Here is a 17329-nt window from a genome sequence, read left to right as displayed (position 1 = left end):
GTGGTTCAGTGGGTCTATGAGGTGTGCTTCCTAACATGCATGACCTGCGCTTACTACGCCTGTCTCAAGGTGCCATTGGGAGGATGAGCTCTGGTCCATTATAACATTGATATTTAGAGTTTACCCAATATTTGATATAATTTAGACCAAAACAAAATTGCCACTGTGAATATTTAAAAATAAAAACTGTATAATTTTAAACCGTGGGTGAATGAATCATGATTGTGGGGCAAGAAGTTATATTCCGCTTTGAATACCAGTTATTCATGCACTAACATGCATGCTAATTTCATTTGAATGCAAGTGCCCTGTATTTCTTGCAGACATTTTGTGCCAATGTACACCCCAGCTGCTACCCACGGATGTGTAACTTATTTCTAAAGTACACAGGATGTTAAACTTTCTTTACACTTTTAGGCTTTGGAATCCAGGTATTGCTGGAGAAATTTCTATGATTGACAAATGTGTTAAGAGGGGTTTTTTTTAAGATACACCCTGGAAACAGGCCCTTTGATCCACCCAGTTCACACCAGTTCTACAGTGCCCTCCATAATGTTTGGGACAAAGACTCATCATTTATTTATTTGCCTCTGTACTCCACAATTTGAGATTTATAATAGAAAATAATCACATGTGGCTAAAAGTGCACATTGTCGGATTTTAATAAAGGCTATTATTATACATTTTGGTTTCACCATGTAGAAATTACAGCAGTGTTTATACATAGTCCCCCACCCCCATTTCAGGGCATCATAATGTTTGGGTCACAGCAATGTCATGTAAATGAAAGTAGTCATGTTTTGTATTTTGTTGCATATCCTTTGCATGCAATGATTGCTTGAAGTCTGCGATTCATGGACATCACCAGTTGCTGGGTGTCTTTTCTGGTGATGCTCTGCCAGGCTTGAATTGCTTTTGCTTGTTTTGTGGGCTTGTCTGTATAAAAGGCATGCTCAATTGGGTTCAGATCGGGTGATTGACTTGGCCACTCATGAATTGACCATTTTTTAGCTTTGAAAGACTCCTTTGTTGCTTTCGCAGTATGTTTGGGATCAATGTTTGGCTGTAGAATGAACCGCCGGCCAATGAGTTTTGAGGCATTTGTTTGAACTTGAGCAGATATGATGTGTCTATACACTTCAGAATTCATTTTGCTACTACCATCAGCAGATGTATCATCAATGAAGATAAGTGAGCCAGTACCTTCAGCAGCCAGACATGCCCAGGCCATATCACCCCCACCACTGTGTTTCACAGATGAGGTGGTATGCATTGGAACTTGGGCAGTTCCTTCTCTCCTCCATACTTTGCTCTTGCCATCACCCTGATATAAGTTAATCTTTGTCTCATCCGTCCACAAGACCTTTTTCCAGAACTGTGGTTGTTCTTTTAAGTACTTCTTGGCAAACTGTAACCTGGCCATCCTATTTTGGTGGCTAACCAGTGGTTTGCATCTTGCAGTGTAGCCTCTGTAATTCTGTTCATGAAGTGCTCTGTGGACAGTGGTCATTGACAAATCCACACCTGACTCCTGAAGAGTGTTTCTGATCTGTTGGACAGGTGTTTTGGGGATTTTTCTTTATTATAGAGAATTCTTCTGTCATCAGCTGTGGAGGTCTTCCTTGGCCTGCCAGTTCCTTTGTGATTAGTAAGCTCACCAGTGCTTTCTTTCTTCTTAATGATGTTCCAAACAGTTGATTTTGGTAAGCCTAAGGTTTGGCTGCTGTCTCTAACAGTTTTATTCTTGTTTCTCAGTCTCATAATGGCTTCTTTGACTTTTGGTTCTCATGTTGTTGAACAGCAATAAAAGTTTCCAAAGGTGATGGAAAGACTAGGTGCTGAGAGCTCTCTTCTTCCTGCATTAAGGAGGCAATTAAACACACCTGAGCAATTACAAATACCCGTGAAGCCATGTGTCCCAAACATTATGGTGCCCTGAAATGGGGGGACTATGTATAAACACAGGTGTCATTTCTACATGGTAAAACCAAAATGTATAAAAATACCCTTTAATAAAATCTGACAATGTGCACTTTAACCACATGTGATTTTTTTTCTATTACAAATCTCAAATTGTGGAGAACAGAGGCAAATAAATAAATGATGGGTCCTTGTTAGTGTAGAAATATCAGGGGCTATGACAGAAATATTTCAAATGTCATTAGAAACGGGAATAGTGCTGGAGGATTGGCGTACTGCGCATGTTGTTCCATTGTTTAAAAAGGGTTCTAAGAGTAAACCTAGCAATTATAGACCTGTTAGTTTGACGTCAGTGGTGGGCAAATTAATGGAAAGGATGCTTAGAGATAATATATATATGGATCTGGACAAACATGGTCTGATTAGGAACAGTCAACATGGATTTGTGCCTGGAAGGTCATGTTTGACTAATCTTGAATTTTTTGAAGAGGTTACTCGGTAAATTGATGAGGGTAAAGCAGTGGATGTTGTATATATGGACTTCAGTAAGGCCTTTGACAAGGTTCCTCATGGAAGATTGGTTAAGAAGGTTCAATTGTTGGGTATTAATGGTGGAGTAGCAAGATGGATTCAACAGTGGCTGAATGGGAGATGCCAGAGAGTAATGGTGGATGGCTGTTTGTCAGGTTGGAGGCCAGTGACTAGTGGGGTGCCACAGGGATCTGTGTTGGGTCCACTGTTGTTTGTCATGTACGTCAATGATCTGGATGATGGTGTGGTAAGTTGGATTAGTAAGTATGCAGATGATACTAAGATAGGTGGTGTTGTGGATAATGAAGTCGATTTTCAAAGTCTACAGAGAGATTTAGGCCATTTGGAAGAGTGGGCTGAAAGATGGCAGATGGAGTTTAATGCTGATAAGTGTGAGGTGCTACATTTTGGCAGGACAAATCAAAATAGGACGTACATGGTAAATGGTAGTGAATTGAGGAATGCAGTTGAACGGAGGGATCTAGGATTAACTGCACAGTTTCCTGAAGGTGGAATCTCATGTAGACAGGGTGGTAAAGAAAGCTTTTGGTGTGCTGGCCTTTATAAATCAGAGCATTGAGTATAGAAGTTGGGATGTAATGTTACAAATTGTACAAGGCATTGGTGAGGCCAATTCTGGAGTATGGTGTACAATTTTGGGCGCCTAATTATTAGAAGGATGTCAACAAAATAGAGAGAGTACAGAGGATATTTACTAGAATGTTGCCTGGGTTTCAGCAACTAAGTTACAGAGAAAGGTTGAACAAGTTAGGTCTTTATTCTTTGGAACGCAGAAGGCTAAGGGGGGACTTTATCATGATTTAAAATGATGAGAGGGATAGACAGAGTTGACGTGGATAAGCTTTTCCCACTGAGAGTAGGGAAGATTCAACAAGAGGACATGACTTGAGAATTAAGGGACAGAAGTTTAGAGGTAACATGGGGGCGAACTTCTTTACTCGGAGAGTGGTAGCTGTGTGGAATGAGCTTCCAGTGGAGGTGGTGAAGGCAGGTTCGATTTTATCATTTAAAAATAAATTGGATAGTTATATGGACGGGAAAGGAATGGAGGGTGATGGTCTGAGTGCAGGTAGATGGGACTAGGGGAGAATAAGTGTTCGGCACGGACTAGAAGGGCCGAGATGGCCTGTTTCCGTGCTGTAATTGTTATATGGTTATATATGGTTAGTCCCAAACATTATGGAGGGCACTGTATGTTATCCCACTTTCTCACCCACTCCCTACACACTAGGGACAATTTACAGAGTAGAATTAACCTCCAAACTCGCATGTCTTTGGGGTGTGGGATGAAATGGGAGGAAATTCTTGCACTCACGGGAAGAATGTGCAAACTCCACACCGACAGCACCCGAGTTCAGGATGGAACCTGGGTCTCTGGCACTGTGAGGCAGTCGATTTACCAGCTGTTACGTGCAACGTTCCCTCTGGAAATGATGTACTTTGCACCAGGTATTTTAGATTAGATTAGATTAGATTAGACTTTATTAATGCTTTATGTATGCTGATACTCTTTAGCAAGCTAAACCATGTGACGTTTGAAAGGGTGTTGACATTTCATGTTAAAGATTCTGGTGGAGTGGTTCCACAGTGGCTTCAATTCTAGACTCTGGCCTCCAGGTGCCGCTGCAGAGCAATTTCAGATTCTTTCCTGGTCCTCTTGTGACAGCAGCAGACAAAAATGCTGGAGAAACTCAGCGGGTGAGGGAGCATCTATGGAGCGAAGCAATAGGTGACGTTTCGGGTTGAGACCCGGTAGCATCTATGGAGCGAAGGAATAGGTGACGTTTCGGGTCGAGACCCGGAAGGGTCTCGACCCGAAACGTCATCTATTCCATCGCTCCATAGATGCTGCCTCACCCGCTGAGTTTCTCCAGCATTTTTGTCTACCTTTGATTTTTCCAGCATCAGCAGTTCTTTCTTAAACACAACCTCTTGTGATAACGGTTGTTTTTCTGCCTTTGGTTCACCTTGTGTTCTTGTTTCTAATAATTTGCACACGTGCTTCCTTGTCTCCAGTGGTTATTCACCATTGTGTTAAACTTGCCACCAACCCTGACATTTTTTATGTGGTCCTCCATACCCTTGGGCAAGTGTATTCTTTAGTTCCTTGCCAAGTCGAGTTGTTCCGTTCTGAAGCCATCCCGCCTTTAGACTTTAGAGCGAGAGAGAGCGCGGTAACAGGACCTTCGGCCCACTGAGTCCGCGGCGACTGGCGATCGCCCTACACACGAGTACAGTCCTACGCACTAGGGGCACGTTTACAATTAGTTTAGTAAGTAAGTAAGTAAATGTTATTGATATAGCACGTTTAAATCAACTCGCGTTGAAACCAAAATGCTTTACGTTGAAGAAATAATTAAGTTTCTGTACATCGATCGAAAATTTAAAAAAAGATAAAGTTTAGTTTAGTCTATTGCCACGTGTACCGAGGTATAGTGAGAAGCTTTTGTTGCATGCTATCCAGTTTTTAGCGAAGCCAATTTACCTACAAATCTGCACATCTTTGGAGTGTGGGAGGCAAACAGAGCATCCGGGGAAACCCACGCAGGTCACAGGAAGAACGTACAAACTCTGTACAGAGAGCACACACTTAGGATTGAACCCGGGTCTCTGGCACTGTGAGACAGTAACTCTACCGCTGTGCCACTGCCACCCTCACTGTGCAATTGCTCCATTCCCAGTGGCCTTCTAAATGCATGTGGAACATGTTTTGGAATACTTCCTCCCACTGTCCCTCGTTCAATAGTCTGAAACATCTTCGTCCTTTGCTCTTAACTACCCTGTAGGTCCACTCTTTATGGCCCTTCTGGGGCAGGGACTTCATTCAAAAAAGTAGTTTTGGATGAAAATAAATGTTTTATCTGTTTCTTTTCTAGATTTCCCTACAGCAAAGAGGGCTGACAAGATCGAAGCATATAAAATTATAAGATGCGTAGATGGGGTAGATTCAGTCTGAAGAAGGGTCTCGACCCGAAATGTCGCCCATTCCTTCTCTCCAGAGATGCTGCCTGTCCCGCTGAGTTACTCCAGCATTTTGCGTCCACCTGGGGTAGATGACTAGTGTGTGCGTCTAATGGCAGCCGAGTGACTAAAATTAGAGGATATAAGATAAAGGTGTGAAGAAGTTTCAAAGGATGTTTTTCGGGTAAATTTTTCACATGGAGTAGTTGGTATCTGGAATGAATTGCCAGAGGAAGTGGTGACAACACAAGCAGTAACTACATTTTAAGAAACATTTTGACACATAATTGAATGAACAACGTACAGAGGGACAGACACAAAATGCTGGAGTAACTCAGCAGGACAGGCAGCATCTCAGGAGCGAAGGAATGGGTGACGGTCTGGGTCTGGTTTGATTAGTACGGGTGTTGGGTTATGGGGCGAGGGCAGAAGAATGGGGTTAGGAAGGAGAGATGTAGTGTGTAGGGGGTGGGTGAGAAAGTGGGATAACATACAGTGCCCTCCATGTTTAAATGGCGGAGTAGACTTGATGAGCTGAATGGCCTAATTCTGCTCCCATAACTTACGACTTTCGACTCAATGGGTGATGTTTTGCGTTGAGAAGAGGGATATGGAATTGATGCAGGCGTGGGATTAAGTTAGATGGGTAAGATGGTTACCAGACACAGAGAGCCTATATCAGTACTGTACAACTGTGTTCCTTTTTTTGATGTTCCAGTGGTATGACTTTGTTTTCCATGGCTTTGCATCTTTTTATATAGCCCCCAGATTGTGCCTTCTTTTTTTTTTTTGCGATTGCTCGGGCTATTTCTCTTAATAGCTTCATGAGCAGTGCCATGGGAAATCCACTGGTAATGGGATAAATGTGTTGTTTGTTATTCTGCCAATTATCAGTTTCCTCGTGGTGAATCTATAGGAAACGTTGGCACAAATGACAAGGCACGGTACTGTTTGTGCTGACAGTGCCCAAGGCTCTTGCTTTCTCGTCTTGCATTTCTTAAAACTGTTAAGTAAATGCATAATGGAACAATATGATCATAGATATGTCAGTGTAAACTATCATTTTTGATTTATGTAGAAATGTCTCTTCGACTTTGCAGGTGCCCCCGGGTGGAAATGGGAGTCAGTACGAGGAGATTGATATCCCAGTTGCTCTCCTCAGTTACGATGACATGCTTGATATATCAAAGGTAAAGCTTCTCATGTGTCCATGTTAGAGGGTGTGGTGTTTTGAAAGTATTTACTGCTGTTCGGAGTGGGTCAGTGACTGCAGCTCTCACTCATAGGCTGTTAGACGTGTGTGGAAGAAAACTCAGGACCTTTGGAACCTGAAAGCTGACTGAAATTAATTGGCAAACGTGGCTTACTGTTCATCTGCAGTTATAATTTAACTGTGGTTTATAGGGATATGAGCCACACACAGGTGGGTGGGACTAGTGTGGATGGATGTAGACACAAAATGCTGGAGTAACTCAGCGGGACAGGCAGCATCTCTGGATGGAAGGAATGGGTGACGTTTCGGGTCAAGGCCATTCTTCAGATTCAGTCTGCAGAAGGGTCAGACTCAGTCTAACGAAGGGTCTCGACCCAAAACGTCACCCATTCCTTCCATCCAGAGATGCTGCCTGTCCCGCTGAGTTAGTCCAGTATTTTGTGTCTATCTTCGGTGTAAACCAGCATCTGCAGTTCGTTCCTACACATTTAGCATAGATAGATAGGTCGGCATAGGTAGGTTGGGCCGAAGGGCCTGTTACCCCCACCCAAAGGAAGTCCTGACCTCCCGGTGGCTCAGCACTTCAACTCCCCCTCCCATTCCGTATCCGTCCTCTCTGTCTTGGGCCTCCTCCATGGCCAGAGTGAGCACCACCGGAAATTGGAGGAACAGCAGCTCATATTCCGCTTGGGGAGTCTGCATCCTGGTGGCATGAACATTGAATTCTCCCAATTCTGTTAGCCCTTGCTGTCTCCTCCCCTTCCTATCTCTCCCTCAGCCCTCGTTCTCCTCCTCCTCCTTTTTCCTTTCTTCTCCCCGCCACCCCCCATCAGTCTGAAGAAGGGTTTCGGCCCGAAACGTTGCCTATTTCCTTCGCTCCATAGATGCTGCTGCACCCGCTGAGTTTCTCCAGCTTTTTTGTGTACCATCCTTGTAAATTTTCTCTACACCCTTTCTAGTTTCTGGAGCAAGGCCATCAAGAGATTGTTGGTATCTGCTGGTAATAGTCAGGAACTACTTCAAAGCTAGCAGACCCTGCCAAACACTAGAGATTTGATTGATTGTTGCAGTCTAGTTTACTAATTTAATTTGAAGTATCTTCTGAGCAATCTAGGTTCTCTCAATTATTGAGCTTTGAAGCAGGATGCTGTATTTAATTTGAAGTGATCTTCTGAGACAATCTAGATATTCTCTCATTTTACCCACTTTGAGCAATTCTGTGAAGCAGGTTACTGTATTTAAGCTGGAACGTAGCGGGTGAAGCATTAAGCGAAAAAGGCAACGTTTCGGGCCGAAACACTACGAGAGGGTATTGCCCAAACGTTGCCTATTTCGCCACTGCTGCACCCGTACTGCAATTCTGTCAGTCTCATCCCTCCAAGCACTGCAATACCGTCCTGCACTTGTACATTGCCCTCCATAATGTTTGGGACAAAGGCCCATCATTTATTTATTTGCCTCTGTACTCTGCAATTTGAGATTTGTAATAGAAAAAAAACAGTACAGAGATTGGAGTACAGAGGCAAATAAATAAACGATGGGACTTTGTCCCAAACATTATGGAGGGCATTGTATCATTTACTTGTTAGTATACTGTGCTTCAATGTTGACCTGATGATTGTTTTATTGTTGCCATTCATCTGTCTTGTATTGTTACAGATTAAATCAGAATAGCAAAACAATTAGCATCATGTACTTGGGAATTGTTAAAAATGGGACCTAGCTTTGTCCGTCGATATCCAAAATACGTGGCCCCAAAAGACATGAAAGCCCAGATGCTATCATTAGCTGTTAGAAGGTGAGGAGACAGAGCAGAATCATAAGTTGACCATTTAAAAGTTTAGCATGTCAATTTTATGGAGGGGCTCCAACAACCTGTCCTGTACAGCCAGCGATGTACGATGTCAGCTAGTGACCTGAAAACTTAAATCCTGCTTTCTTTCCCCAACAGACGTTTGGGAAAGCAATCAAAGTGGCGATGTACGCCCCAAATGAACCGTTCCTGGACTATAACATGGTGGTTATCTTTGTAATGGCAGTCGGTACAGTAGCAATTGGTGGCTACTGGGCAGGAAGCAAAGATGTGAAGAAGTAAGTGGTGGTGCTGAGGAAATGACAATCAGATTGGAGTGAGACAAGGCACTGACAGATGTGGATAGTGCTCCAATCAGCTTGTCTGACTCTGCCAGACAGATGTGCAGATTCTGGTTTACACCGAAAATAGACACAACATGCTGGAGTAACTCAGTGGGTCAGGCAGCATTCTGTCAAAAGGCAATATCCTGCCTGAAAATAAATGAAGGCTAAGGAGCTAAGAAAATTGGAAACCCGTTCAAATAAATAGTGTCACATATTATTTCATCCCTTTAAATCTGTGACAATGACACGCTGTCTCTCACTCCCTGACTCTCAGTCAATAGACAATAGATAATAGGTGCAGGAGTAGGCCATTCGGCCCTTCGAGGCAGCACCGCCATTCAATGTGATCATGGCTGATCATCCCCAATCAGTAATCCGTTCCTGCATTCTCTCCATATTCCCTGACTCTGCTATCTTTAAGAGCCCTATCTAGCTCTCGAAAGTATCCAGAGATCCGGCCTCTACCATCCTCTGAGGCATAGAATTCCACAGACTCACAACTCTGTGAGAAAAAGTGTTTCCTCATCTCCGTTCTACATGGCTTACCCCTTATTCTTAATAACCCCAGGTTCTGGACTCCCCCAATTTCGGGAATATGTGTCCTGCTTCTAGCGTGTCCAAAAACCTTAATAATCATATATGTTTCAATAAGATTCTCTCTCATCCTTCTAAACTCCAGAGTGTACAAGCCCAGCCGCTCCATTCTGATGAAGAGTCTCGACCTGAAACATCACCTATTTCTTTTCTCCAGAGATGCTGCCTGACCCAAGTTACTCCAGCATATTGTGCCTATCTGCCAGGCAGATGTTTGCATTATATTTACATATAATTTTGAATTATTATTTGCATAACTGCAATTCTCTTCTCTTGTTCTCTTTTGCATATCTGATGTTGTAGTCCAGTTTAGAAGTACCTTCTTTATGCTTCAAAAAGTAGGATCTAATCCTTGAGATGTAACTTGTGGAGTACCAGTGATGTTTACCCTACTTCTTAGGCAAGGGTTCCCAACCTGGGGATTACTCTGGGGGTAAATTTGTTGATTCTGGATTTGTACATTTTTTCTCATTGACTGACTGTGTTTGGTTCTGGTATACTGGAGGTATCTGTTCATCATTAGTTACTGGAGGTAACTGTTATTTCACTCATAAAGTGTTGGTTAAAGTGTTCATAAAGTTAAGGGCAATAACGAAATTGTTGGGTTTCACTTATTAACATGTGTTGGTTAAAGTGTTCACTAGCTTAAAGTTGCCGGGGGCAGCATCTATGGACGAAAATAGGTTTCGGGCCGAAACCCTTCTTCAGACCCGCTGAGTTTCTCCAGCTTTTTTGTGTAACCTTCGATTCTCCAGCATCTGCAGTTCCTTCTTAAACACCATGCCCTGGTTCAATGTGTTTGGTCATTGCTTCAGCAACTGGATTGGGAGGCAAAAGTTATTGTGTTTGTCAATGAGGGGTAACTACAAAGCCCGGAATTATCTGATTTTGAATCTGTGCCCCACAGATGGAAATTGTAATATTTAATCTCAATGCACCACCTTGCTCCCTTTAATTGACCTGTTACTGTCATTGTCACAGAATTAAAAGGATGAAATAATTTGTGACACTATTTATTTGGGTGGGTTTCCAATTTTCACAGTTTCTTAGCTCCTTGGCCTTCATTTGCTTTCGGGCAGCATATTGCCTTTTGAAAACACTCGTGTCATGTTTGAATCTTCAGGGTCCACTTTGCAATGATGTGAAACTTTTACGTAAAGCGTGCCTATTATTAACATTTTGTTTTTTAAAGGCGATACATGAAGCACAAGCACGATGGAGTGGACAAACAAGATGATGAGACTATTGATGTGACGCCAATTATGATCTGTATTTTTGTGGTGATGTGCTGCTCAATGCTGGTACTCCTTTACTACTTTTACAATCAGCTAGGTATGTCGCTGCTTTCTGAATTTGCAAATACACAGTAGGCTAGACGTTGCACCTTAATATTATTTTTAGTTTAGTTAGAGTCAAGAGAGTTTACTGGCATGTGTCCCAGATAGGACAATGAAATTCTTGCTTTGCTTCAGCACAACAGAATATAGACGGCACGAATACAGAACAGATCAGTGTGTCCATATACCATTATATCAATATATATACAAACATCAATAAATAAGCAGATAAAGTGCAAATAAACAGATAATGGTCTATTAGTGTTCAGAGACTTGTTTCAGTTGAGTTTAATAGCCTGATGGCTGTGGGGAAGAGGCTATTTCTTCGCAGGCTTCAGGCTCCTGTACCTTCTACCTGAAGGTAGCGGGGAGATGAGTGTGTGGCTAGGATGGTGTGGTAGTTAAGCGATACAGAGCAGAAACAGGGTCCGAGTCCGCCCCAACCAGCGATCCTCACGCAGTAACGCTATCCTACACACACTAGGGATAATTTACCAATTGTACTGAAGCCAATTAACCTACAAACCCGTACGTCTTTGGAGTGTGGGGGAAAACCGGACGGAGCACCCGGAGAAAACCCACGCAGGTCACGGGGAGAATGTACAAATTCCGTTCAGACAGCACCCGTGGTCGAGATCGAACCCAGGTCTCTGGCGCTGTGAGGCAGCAAATCTACTGCTGTGCCACCGTGCCGCCCTAAACCTATTATTGTGGGTTAAATGCATTGAGGTCCTGACAAGAACAATCTCAACATAGAACCTATATTGACTGCTGGGGAGAGTGGACGAATACACGGAGCTTTGCTTCGCATCTGTAACAAAGAGATTTCCAGTTCCCTTCCTTCATCATTTCCCTATCTCTGACCTACTCGGTCTTGAGTTGACTGATCTCAATTGAATAAATAATAAAAGGAAAATGATCTACTGAAACAGCTTATTATGTGCATTTTTGAGCAAGATCCACATTGGGCTGAAGTGAGAGTCCTTCACGGTTCATCATTTCTAAGAGCAGGATTAGGCCATTCGGCCCACCAAGTCTACTCCACCATTCATAGGTGATCTATCTTTCCCTCTCAACCACATTCTCCTGCCTTCTCCCCATAACCCCTGACACCCTTACTAATCAAGAATCTGTCAATTTCCACCTTAAAAATATCCATTGACTTGAACTCCACAAACGTCAATGGCAATGAATTCCACAGGTTCTCAGTGTTCTGCAGCTGAACCTTTCTCTGAAGGGAGACTGAGTTCAGTTTAGTTTATTGTCACGTGTACAGTGAATTCACCACCTTCTGACTGAAGAAATTCCTTCTCATCTCCTTTCTAAAGGTACATCCTTTTATTCCAAGATGATGGCCTCTGGTCCTAGACTCTCCCACTAGTGGAAATGTCCTCTCCACATCCACTCTATCCATTCACACCCATCCTATAAAAATTAATTGCCCAGTTTCAAAAGCCAAATATGTGAGGTGACGAGAATAACTGGTCTCTGGAACAATACAAGTTTTTTTTGCAACAGAAGAAATGGGTGGACAATGAGCAATAAATAAAATACAGAGGAAATATTCAGGTTGTAATTAGCTGCCATCATTTTTTTAAGTGCAGGGAGCAAAATTGTAGAAACTGCTTTGATATTTCTGTGCGGCATTTCTCACGTTATGTTTTCCCTTTCTCTAAACCAGTGTACGCAATTATAGGAATTTTCTGCCTTGCTTCCTCCATTGGACTTTACAGCTGCCTGGCCCCATTTGTTCAGAAAATTCCTTTCTGTGAATGCAGGTATAATATAATTTTAAAATATGATCCTTTTTGAAACGGGTGAAGCTGGTGTTGAAACAATGCTGCTTTTTAGTATTCACCCTTGTCCTCCCGATGTTACTCTGGCATTTATTTCTCTCTGCTTCCATTCAGGATTCCAGAGCTGCCGTGTACTCACAAACGACCCCAAGTGCGGATGTTACTCCTGGGCATGTTCTGTGCCTGCGTGAGTTGTGTGTGGGCTGTGTTCAGAAATGAGGATAAGTACGTTTTAAAAAAAAAAAAAAATTTAAACCTTGTTCTTTATCTTGCAATTTATCCGAACTCTCTCTCTCTCTCTCTCACTGCTCCACACTTGAAAAATGATTTGCAGATTAAGTGACTTTGCCAAAAAACGTTTCTGTTTGCAGTGACCTTGAACAACCCATTGTTATTTTAATTCACTGCTTAAGCTCTGAACTTGCTTGTTTACAGATTTCTCGTAATATTTCCTGCATGTTCAAGGATATATTTTTTTCTCTTTGGTGCTCTGTAGCCCCTGACATTAAAGTTCTATGAATTATGATTTTGTCTGCCCATCATCCCTCACCCTCCCTCAGTCCACCTATCACCCAGTCCACATGTCCCTGTTTCATCCTCCCTCTCCTCTTACTACCAGGTATCTCCCCTCCCCACACTCATGCAAGATCTTCACCTAAAACATTGATGATTCCTAAACCAGTTGATAGATTGAAACAATTGATAAACCAACTCATTGATAACCCAACTGATGTAGCCAGAGCTGCTGAGTTCCTCCCAGCAATTTTTTTGCTCTACATTCCAGCACCTGCAATCTTTTCTGTTTCTATTTGAGGAAGGACATTCTTGCTATTGAGGGAGTGCAGTGTCGATTCACGAGGTTAATTCCCAGGATGGCGGGACTGTCATGTTGATAGAATGGAGCGGCTGGGCTTGTATACTCTGGAATTTAGAAGGAGGAGAGGGGATCTTATTGAAACATATAAGATTATTAAGGGTTTGGAGGGAAGGAAACATGTTCCCGATGATGGGGGAGTCCAGAACCAAGGGCCACAGTTTAAGAATAAGGGGTAAGCCATTTAGAACGGAGATGAGGAAACACTTTTTTTGTGAATCTGGAATTCTCTGATTCACAGGGTTGTGAATCTGTGGAATTCTTTGCCATAGAAAGCAGTGGAGGCCAATTCTCTGGAGAGAGTTAGATAGAGCTCTTAAAGATAGCGAAATCAAGGGATATGGGTAGAAGGCAGGAACGGGGTACTGATTGTGCATGATCAGCCATGAGCACAGTGAATGGCGGTGCTGGCTCGAAGGTCCAAATGGCCTACTCCTGCACCAATTGACTATTACAAACATGCATCTATTGTTTAAGAAGGAACTGCAGATGCTAGAAGATAGACACAAAGAGCTGGAATAACTCAGCGGAACAGGCAGCATCTCTGGAGAGAAGGAATGGGTGATGTTTCAGGTCGAGACTCACAGAGTGTTAGTTTATACTTCCTGGTTTTACTTTGTTCAAAGAGTAACTTACCACCTTCAAAATTAATTGAAGACATTTCACGATATATTCTTAAATGCATATCTTCGATGCTTCAGTGACCAAGGTTAGTCTGAGCTGATGTACAACATTACTGCACTGAATAATATCGTTGGTTACTCAGTGTACAGCGTTATTGTACTGAATAATATCATTAGTTACGTTGTTGAGATATGCAATAAATCAAGGGCCTGTCCCACTTATGTGAAGTTTTCGGTGACTTGCCGGCGGCACCCGTCATAGTCGCAGCAGGTGGCTGAAAATTTTCAACCTGTTGAAAATCCAGCGGAGGCCAGAGAAAAGTACGACTCTTTAGGGCGACCACTCACAACCGTACAGGAGTCACCCCGCCGGGAAAATCACGTAAGTGGTACAGGCCCTACAGGCCCTGCACTCTCCAGCCCTTGAGTTTTGAGGCACTGAACAGACTTTATTTTACAGGTGGGCATGGATTTTACAAGACACTCTAGGAATTGCATTTTGCCTTTACATGTTGAAAACAATCAGACTGCCAACATTCAAGGTACTGTGACCTGTGTTCCATGAATATTAACCAATTGTGATGTAATGTTAGTCTACTATCCCATTACTCCCTCTGTCGGATATGTACATTATTCATTGACTGGACTTTGCAGCAATGTTTACAGAACATCCCAAAATTGCACTGATTCTTGGTTGAACTTGTTGATTCCTGTTGGGGGGGGAAAAAAAAAATCCTTGTATATTTTACCTTGCAAAAACCTTTGTCCATTATCTAATGCATGTGTCCCATCAACAGACCCTTTTTCCAATTGATTTTATACCCCCTCTCCCAGCAACTGCAACTTCCATGCTACTATTAAAGTTGTCGATTGTGAACTAAGAACTGTTTCAGTACTGAGGTGGTTAGCTGCTTCGACCTCCCCGGATGGAAGGAGTGAACGAAGCTGGTAATGCATTGTACTCCAAGCCACGGCAGGTTCAAGTGATGAACCTAATTTATTTGTGTACGAGGACTACATCTTGTGTTAAGTGACCAAGGCTGATCTCCGCTTGGAACAGTTACAACGCGCAGGGAAACTTAACTTTTTCCATTTAACATGAGGAGAAGCAAGAGAGAGAGAGGTGGTCTGTCATTCTTTGCCATGAGTCGGATGCCCCTGGATTAGTGGTAGACTTGCTAATCAGTACTGCAGCAAATGTATTGGTTGTGATATGGGTAAGAGTAAGAGCAGCTATTCTCTTCCCTTACTTGATCTTATGGAGGTACATAAAATCTTGAGAGAAATAGATTGGGTAGATTATACAAGATACATTTATTTGTCACATGTGCCGGTTGGCACAGTGAAATGCAATCACCATACAGCCAGACAGTAAAAATAAATAACACAACATAGAGTTGATAGAATTCAACATAAAACATCCCCACACAGCAGAATCAAAGTTTCCCACTGTGAGGGAAGGCACCAAAGTCGATCTTCTTCCTCTAATGTTCACCCGTGGTCGGGGCCTCCCCGAGCCCTCCCCAGTCGCTGCCCAGAGTAGATGAATCGAGGGCTAGGTTTAAGGTGAAAGGGAAAAGATTTAATAGAAATCCGAGTGTAACCTTTTCCACACAAAGGGTGGTGGGCGTATGGAACAAGCTGCCCTAGAAGGTTGTGGAGGCTGGGACTATCCCAATGTTAACGAAACAGTTAGACAAGTACCTGGATAGGATAGATTTGGAGCGATATGGACCAAACGCGGGCAGGTGGGACTAGTTGGGACATGCTGGCCCTTGTGGGCAAGTTGGGCCGAAGGGCCTGTTTACCGGCTGTATCACTCTATGACTATTAAAACAATTCAGAAATCTTTCTTCAACTTGCACATTTAAACTGTAGTCAGTTTCTCAGATCTCTGATATTGAGAGTTTAATTAGCAACCTGTTTACAGAAATTTCTCTTTAAACTACTAGGTGGCGCCAACTACAGATTATAGGCTCATGCAGCCCTGACAAGCACGACGTTTACACTTTGGGGCGGGATGGTGGTGCAGCGCTAGAGTTGTTGCTTACAGCACCACAGACCTGGGTTCCATCCAGACTGCGGGTGCTGCCCTTACGGAGTTTGTACGTTCTCCCTGTGAGCACATGAAATTTCCCCCAAGTGCTCTGACGTCCCACATTCCAAAGACGTACAGATTTGTAGGTTTAATGTGCAGGAAGGAACTGCAGATGCTAGTTTACTGAAGATAGACACAAAATGCTGGAGTAACTCAGCGGGACAGGCAGCATCTCTGGATAGAAAGAATGGGTGACGTTTCGGGTCAAGACCTGAAGCGGTCTGAAGAAGGGCCTCGACCCGAAACATCGCCCATTCCTTCTATCCAGAGATGCTGACTGTCCCGCTGAGTTACTCCAGCATTTTGCGTCTAGTTTTGTTGGTTAATTGGTTTCTGTAGATTGTTCCCAGAGTGTAGGATAGAACTATTGTTCAGGTGATCTTTGGTGGGCATGGACTCGATGGGCCGAAGGGCCTATTTCCAGGCTGTATCTCTAAACTAAACTTCCATCTTTCAGGGATGCCTAGTTTGTATGGTATGCCTTTTTTTTCTTCTTACAAGGTTATGTATATGTGTTTAGAGTACTGGATTGTTGTCATGCATACAAAAGGATTAGACAATGACTACATGCTGGTGATAAAACCAAGCGTTTCAGGGGAAGCCTGTTATAGTGATCATTGTTATTGGCCTTCTACTGGCAACAGTGGCAGATCATGTATCAACCTTGGGACTACACTGGGTGGAGGTCAGCCATTGTAAAGTCATAACCGTAGCTTTGATCTATGTTTTTGACGTAATGCCTCTCCAGTCATTTTCGTTGGTTGGGCAGGAAGGTCCAGAGATGATGACACAGTGCAAATCTGTTACCTGCTTGTTATGCTGGGCACCAGGCTGGCTTGCTCTTGCTGCTCTACAGTTTGCACTTGTAGAGTCATAGAGTGGTACAGTGTGGAAACAGGCCCTTCGGCCCAACTTGCCTACACCGGCCATCATGTCCCAGCTTCACTAGTCCCACCTGCCAGCGTTTGGTCCATATCCCTCCAAACCTGTCCTATCCATGTACCTGTCTAACTGTTTCTTAAAGGTAGACAAAATTGCTGGAGAAACTCAGCGGGTGCAGCAGCATCTACGATGCAAAGGAAATAGGCAACGTTGCCCATTTCCTTCGCTCCATAGATGCTGCTGCACCCGCTGAGTTTCTCCAGCACTTTTATCTACCTTCGATTTTCCAGCATCTGCAGTTCCTTCTTAAAACTAACTGTCTCTTAAACGTTGGTATAGT

General features: G+C 43.1%; 1 protein-coding gene across 2 annotated transcripts in view; it reads left to right on the top strand.

Moving 5' to 3' along the window:
- sppl2 (signal peptide peptidase-like 2) overlaps positions 1-17329 on the top strand; it is a 44206-nt gene that overhangs the window by 8757 nt on the left and 18120 nt on the right. For both annotated transcript variants that reach the window (XM_055658356.1, XM_055658357.1), the window contains exons 4-9: positions 6534-6623; positions 8598-8737; positions 10572-10711; positions 12398-12494; positions 12627-12737; positions 14470-14551. In XM_055658356.1, the coding sequence (XP_055514331.1) occupies positions 6534-6623; positions 8598-8737; positions 10572-10711; positions 12398-12494; positions 12627-12737; positions 14470-14551 (660 nt within the window). The remainder of the gene's footprint in view (positions 1-6533; positions 6624-8597; positions 8738-10571; positions 10712-12397; positions 12495-12626; positions 12738-14469; positions 14552-17329) is intronic.

Source organism: Leucoraja erinacea, chromosome 29 (genome assembly GCF_028641065.1).
Source record: "Leucoraja erinacea ecotype New England chromosome 29, Leri_hhj_1, whole genome shotgun sequence".
NCBI classification, from domain to species: domain Eukaryota; kingdom Metazoa; phylum Chordata; class Chondrichthyes; order Rajiformes; family Rajidae; genus Leucoraja; species Leucoraja erinaceus.
Note: the sequence above shows the minus strand (reverse complement) of the source record. Positions and strands in the feature narration are given on the sequence as shown.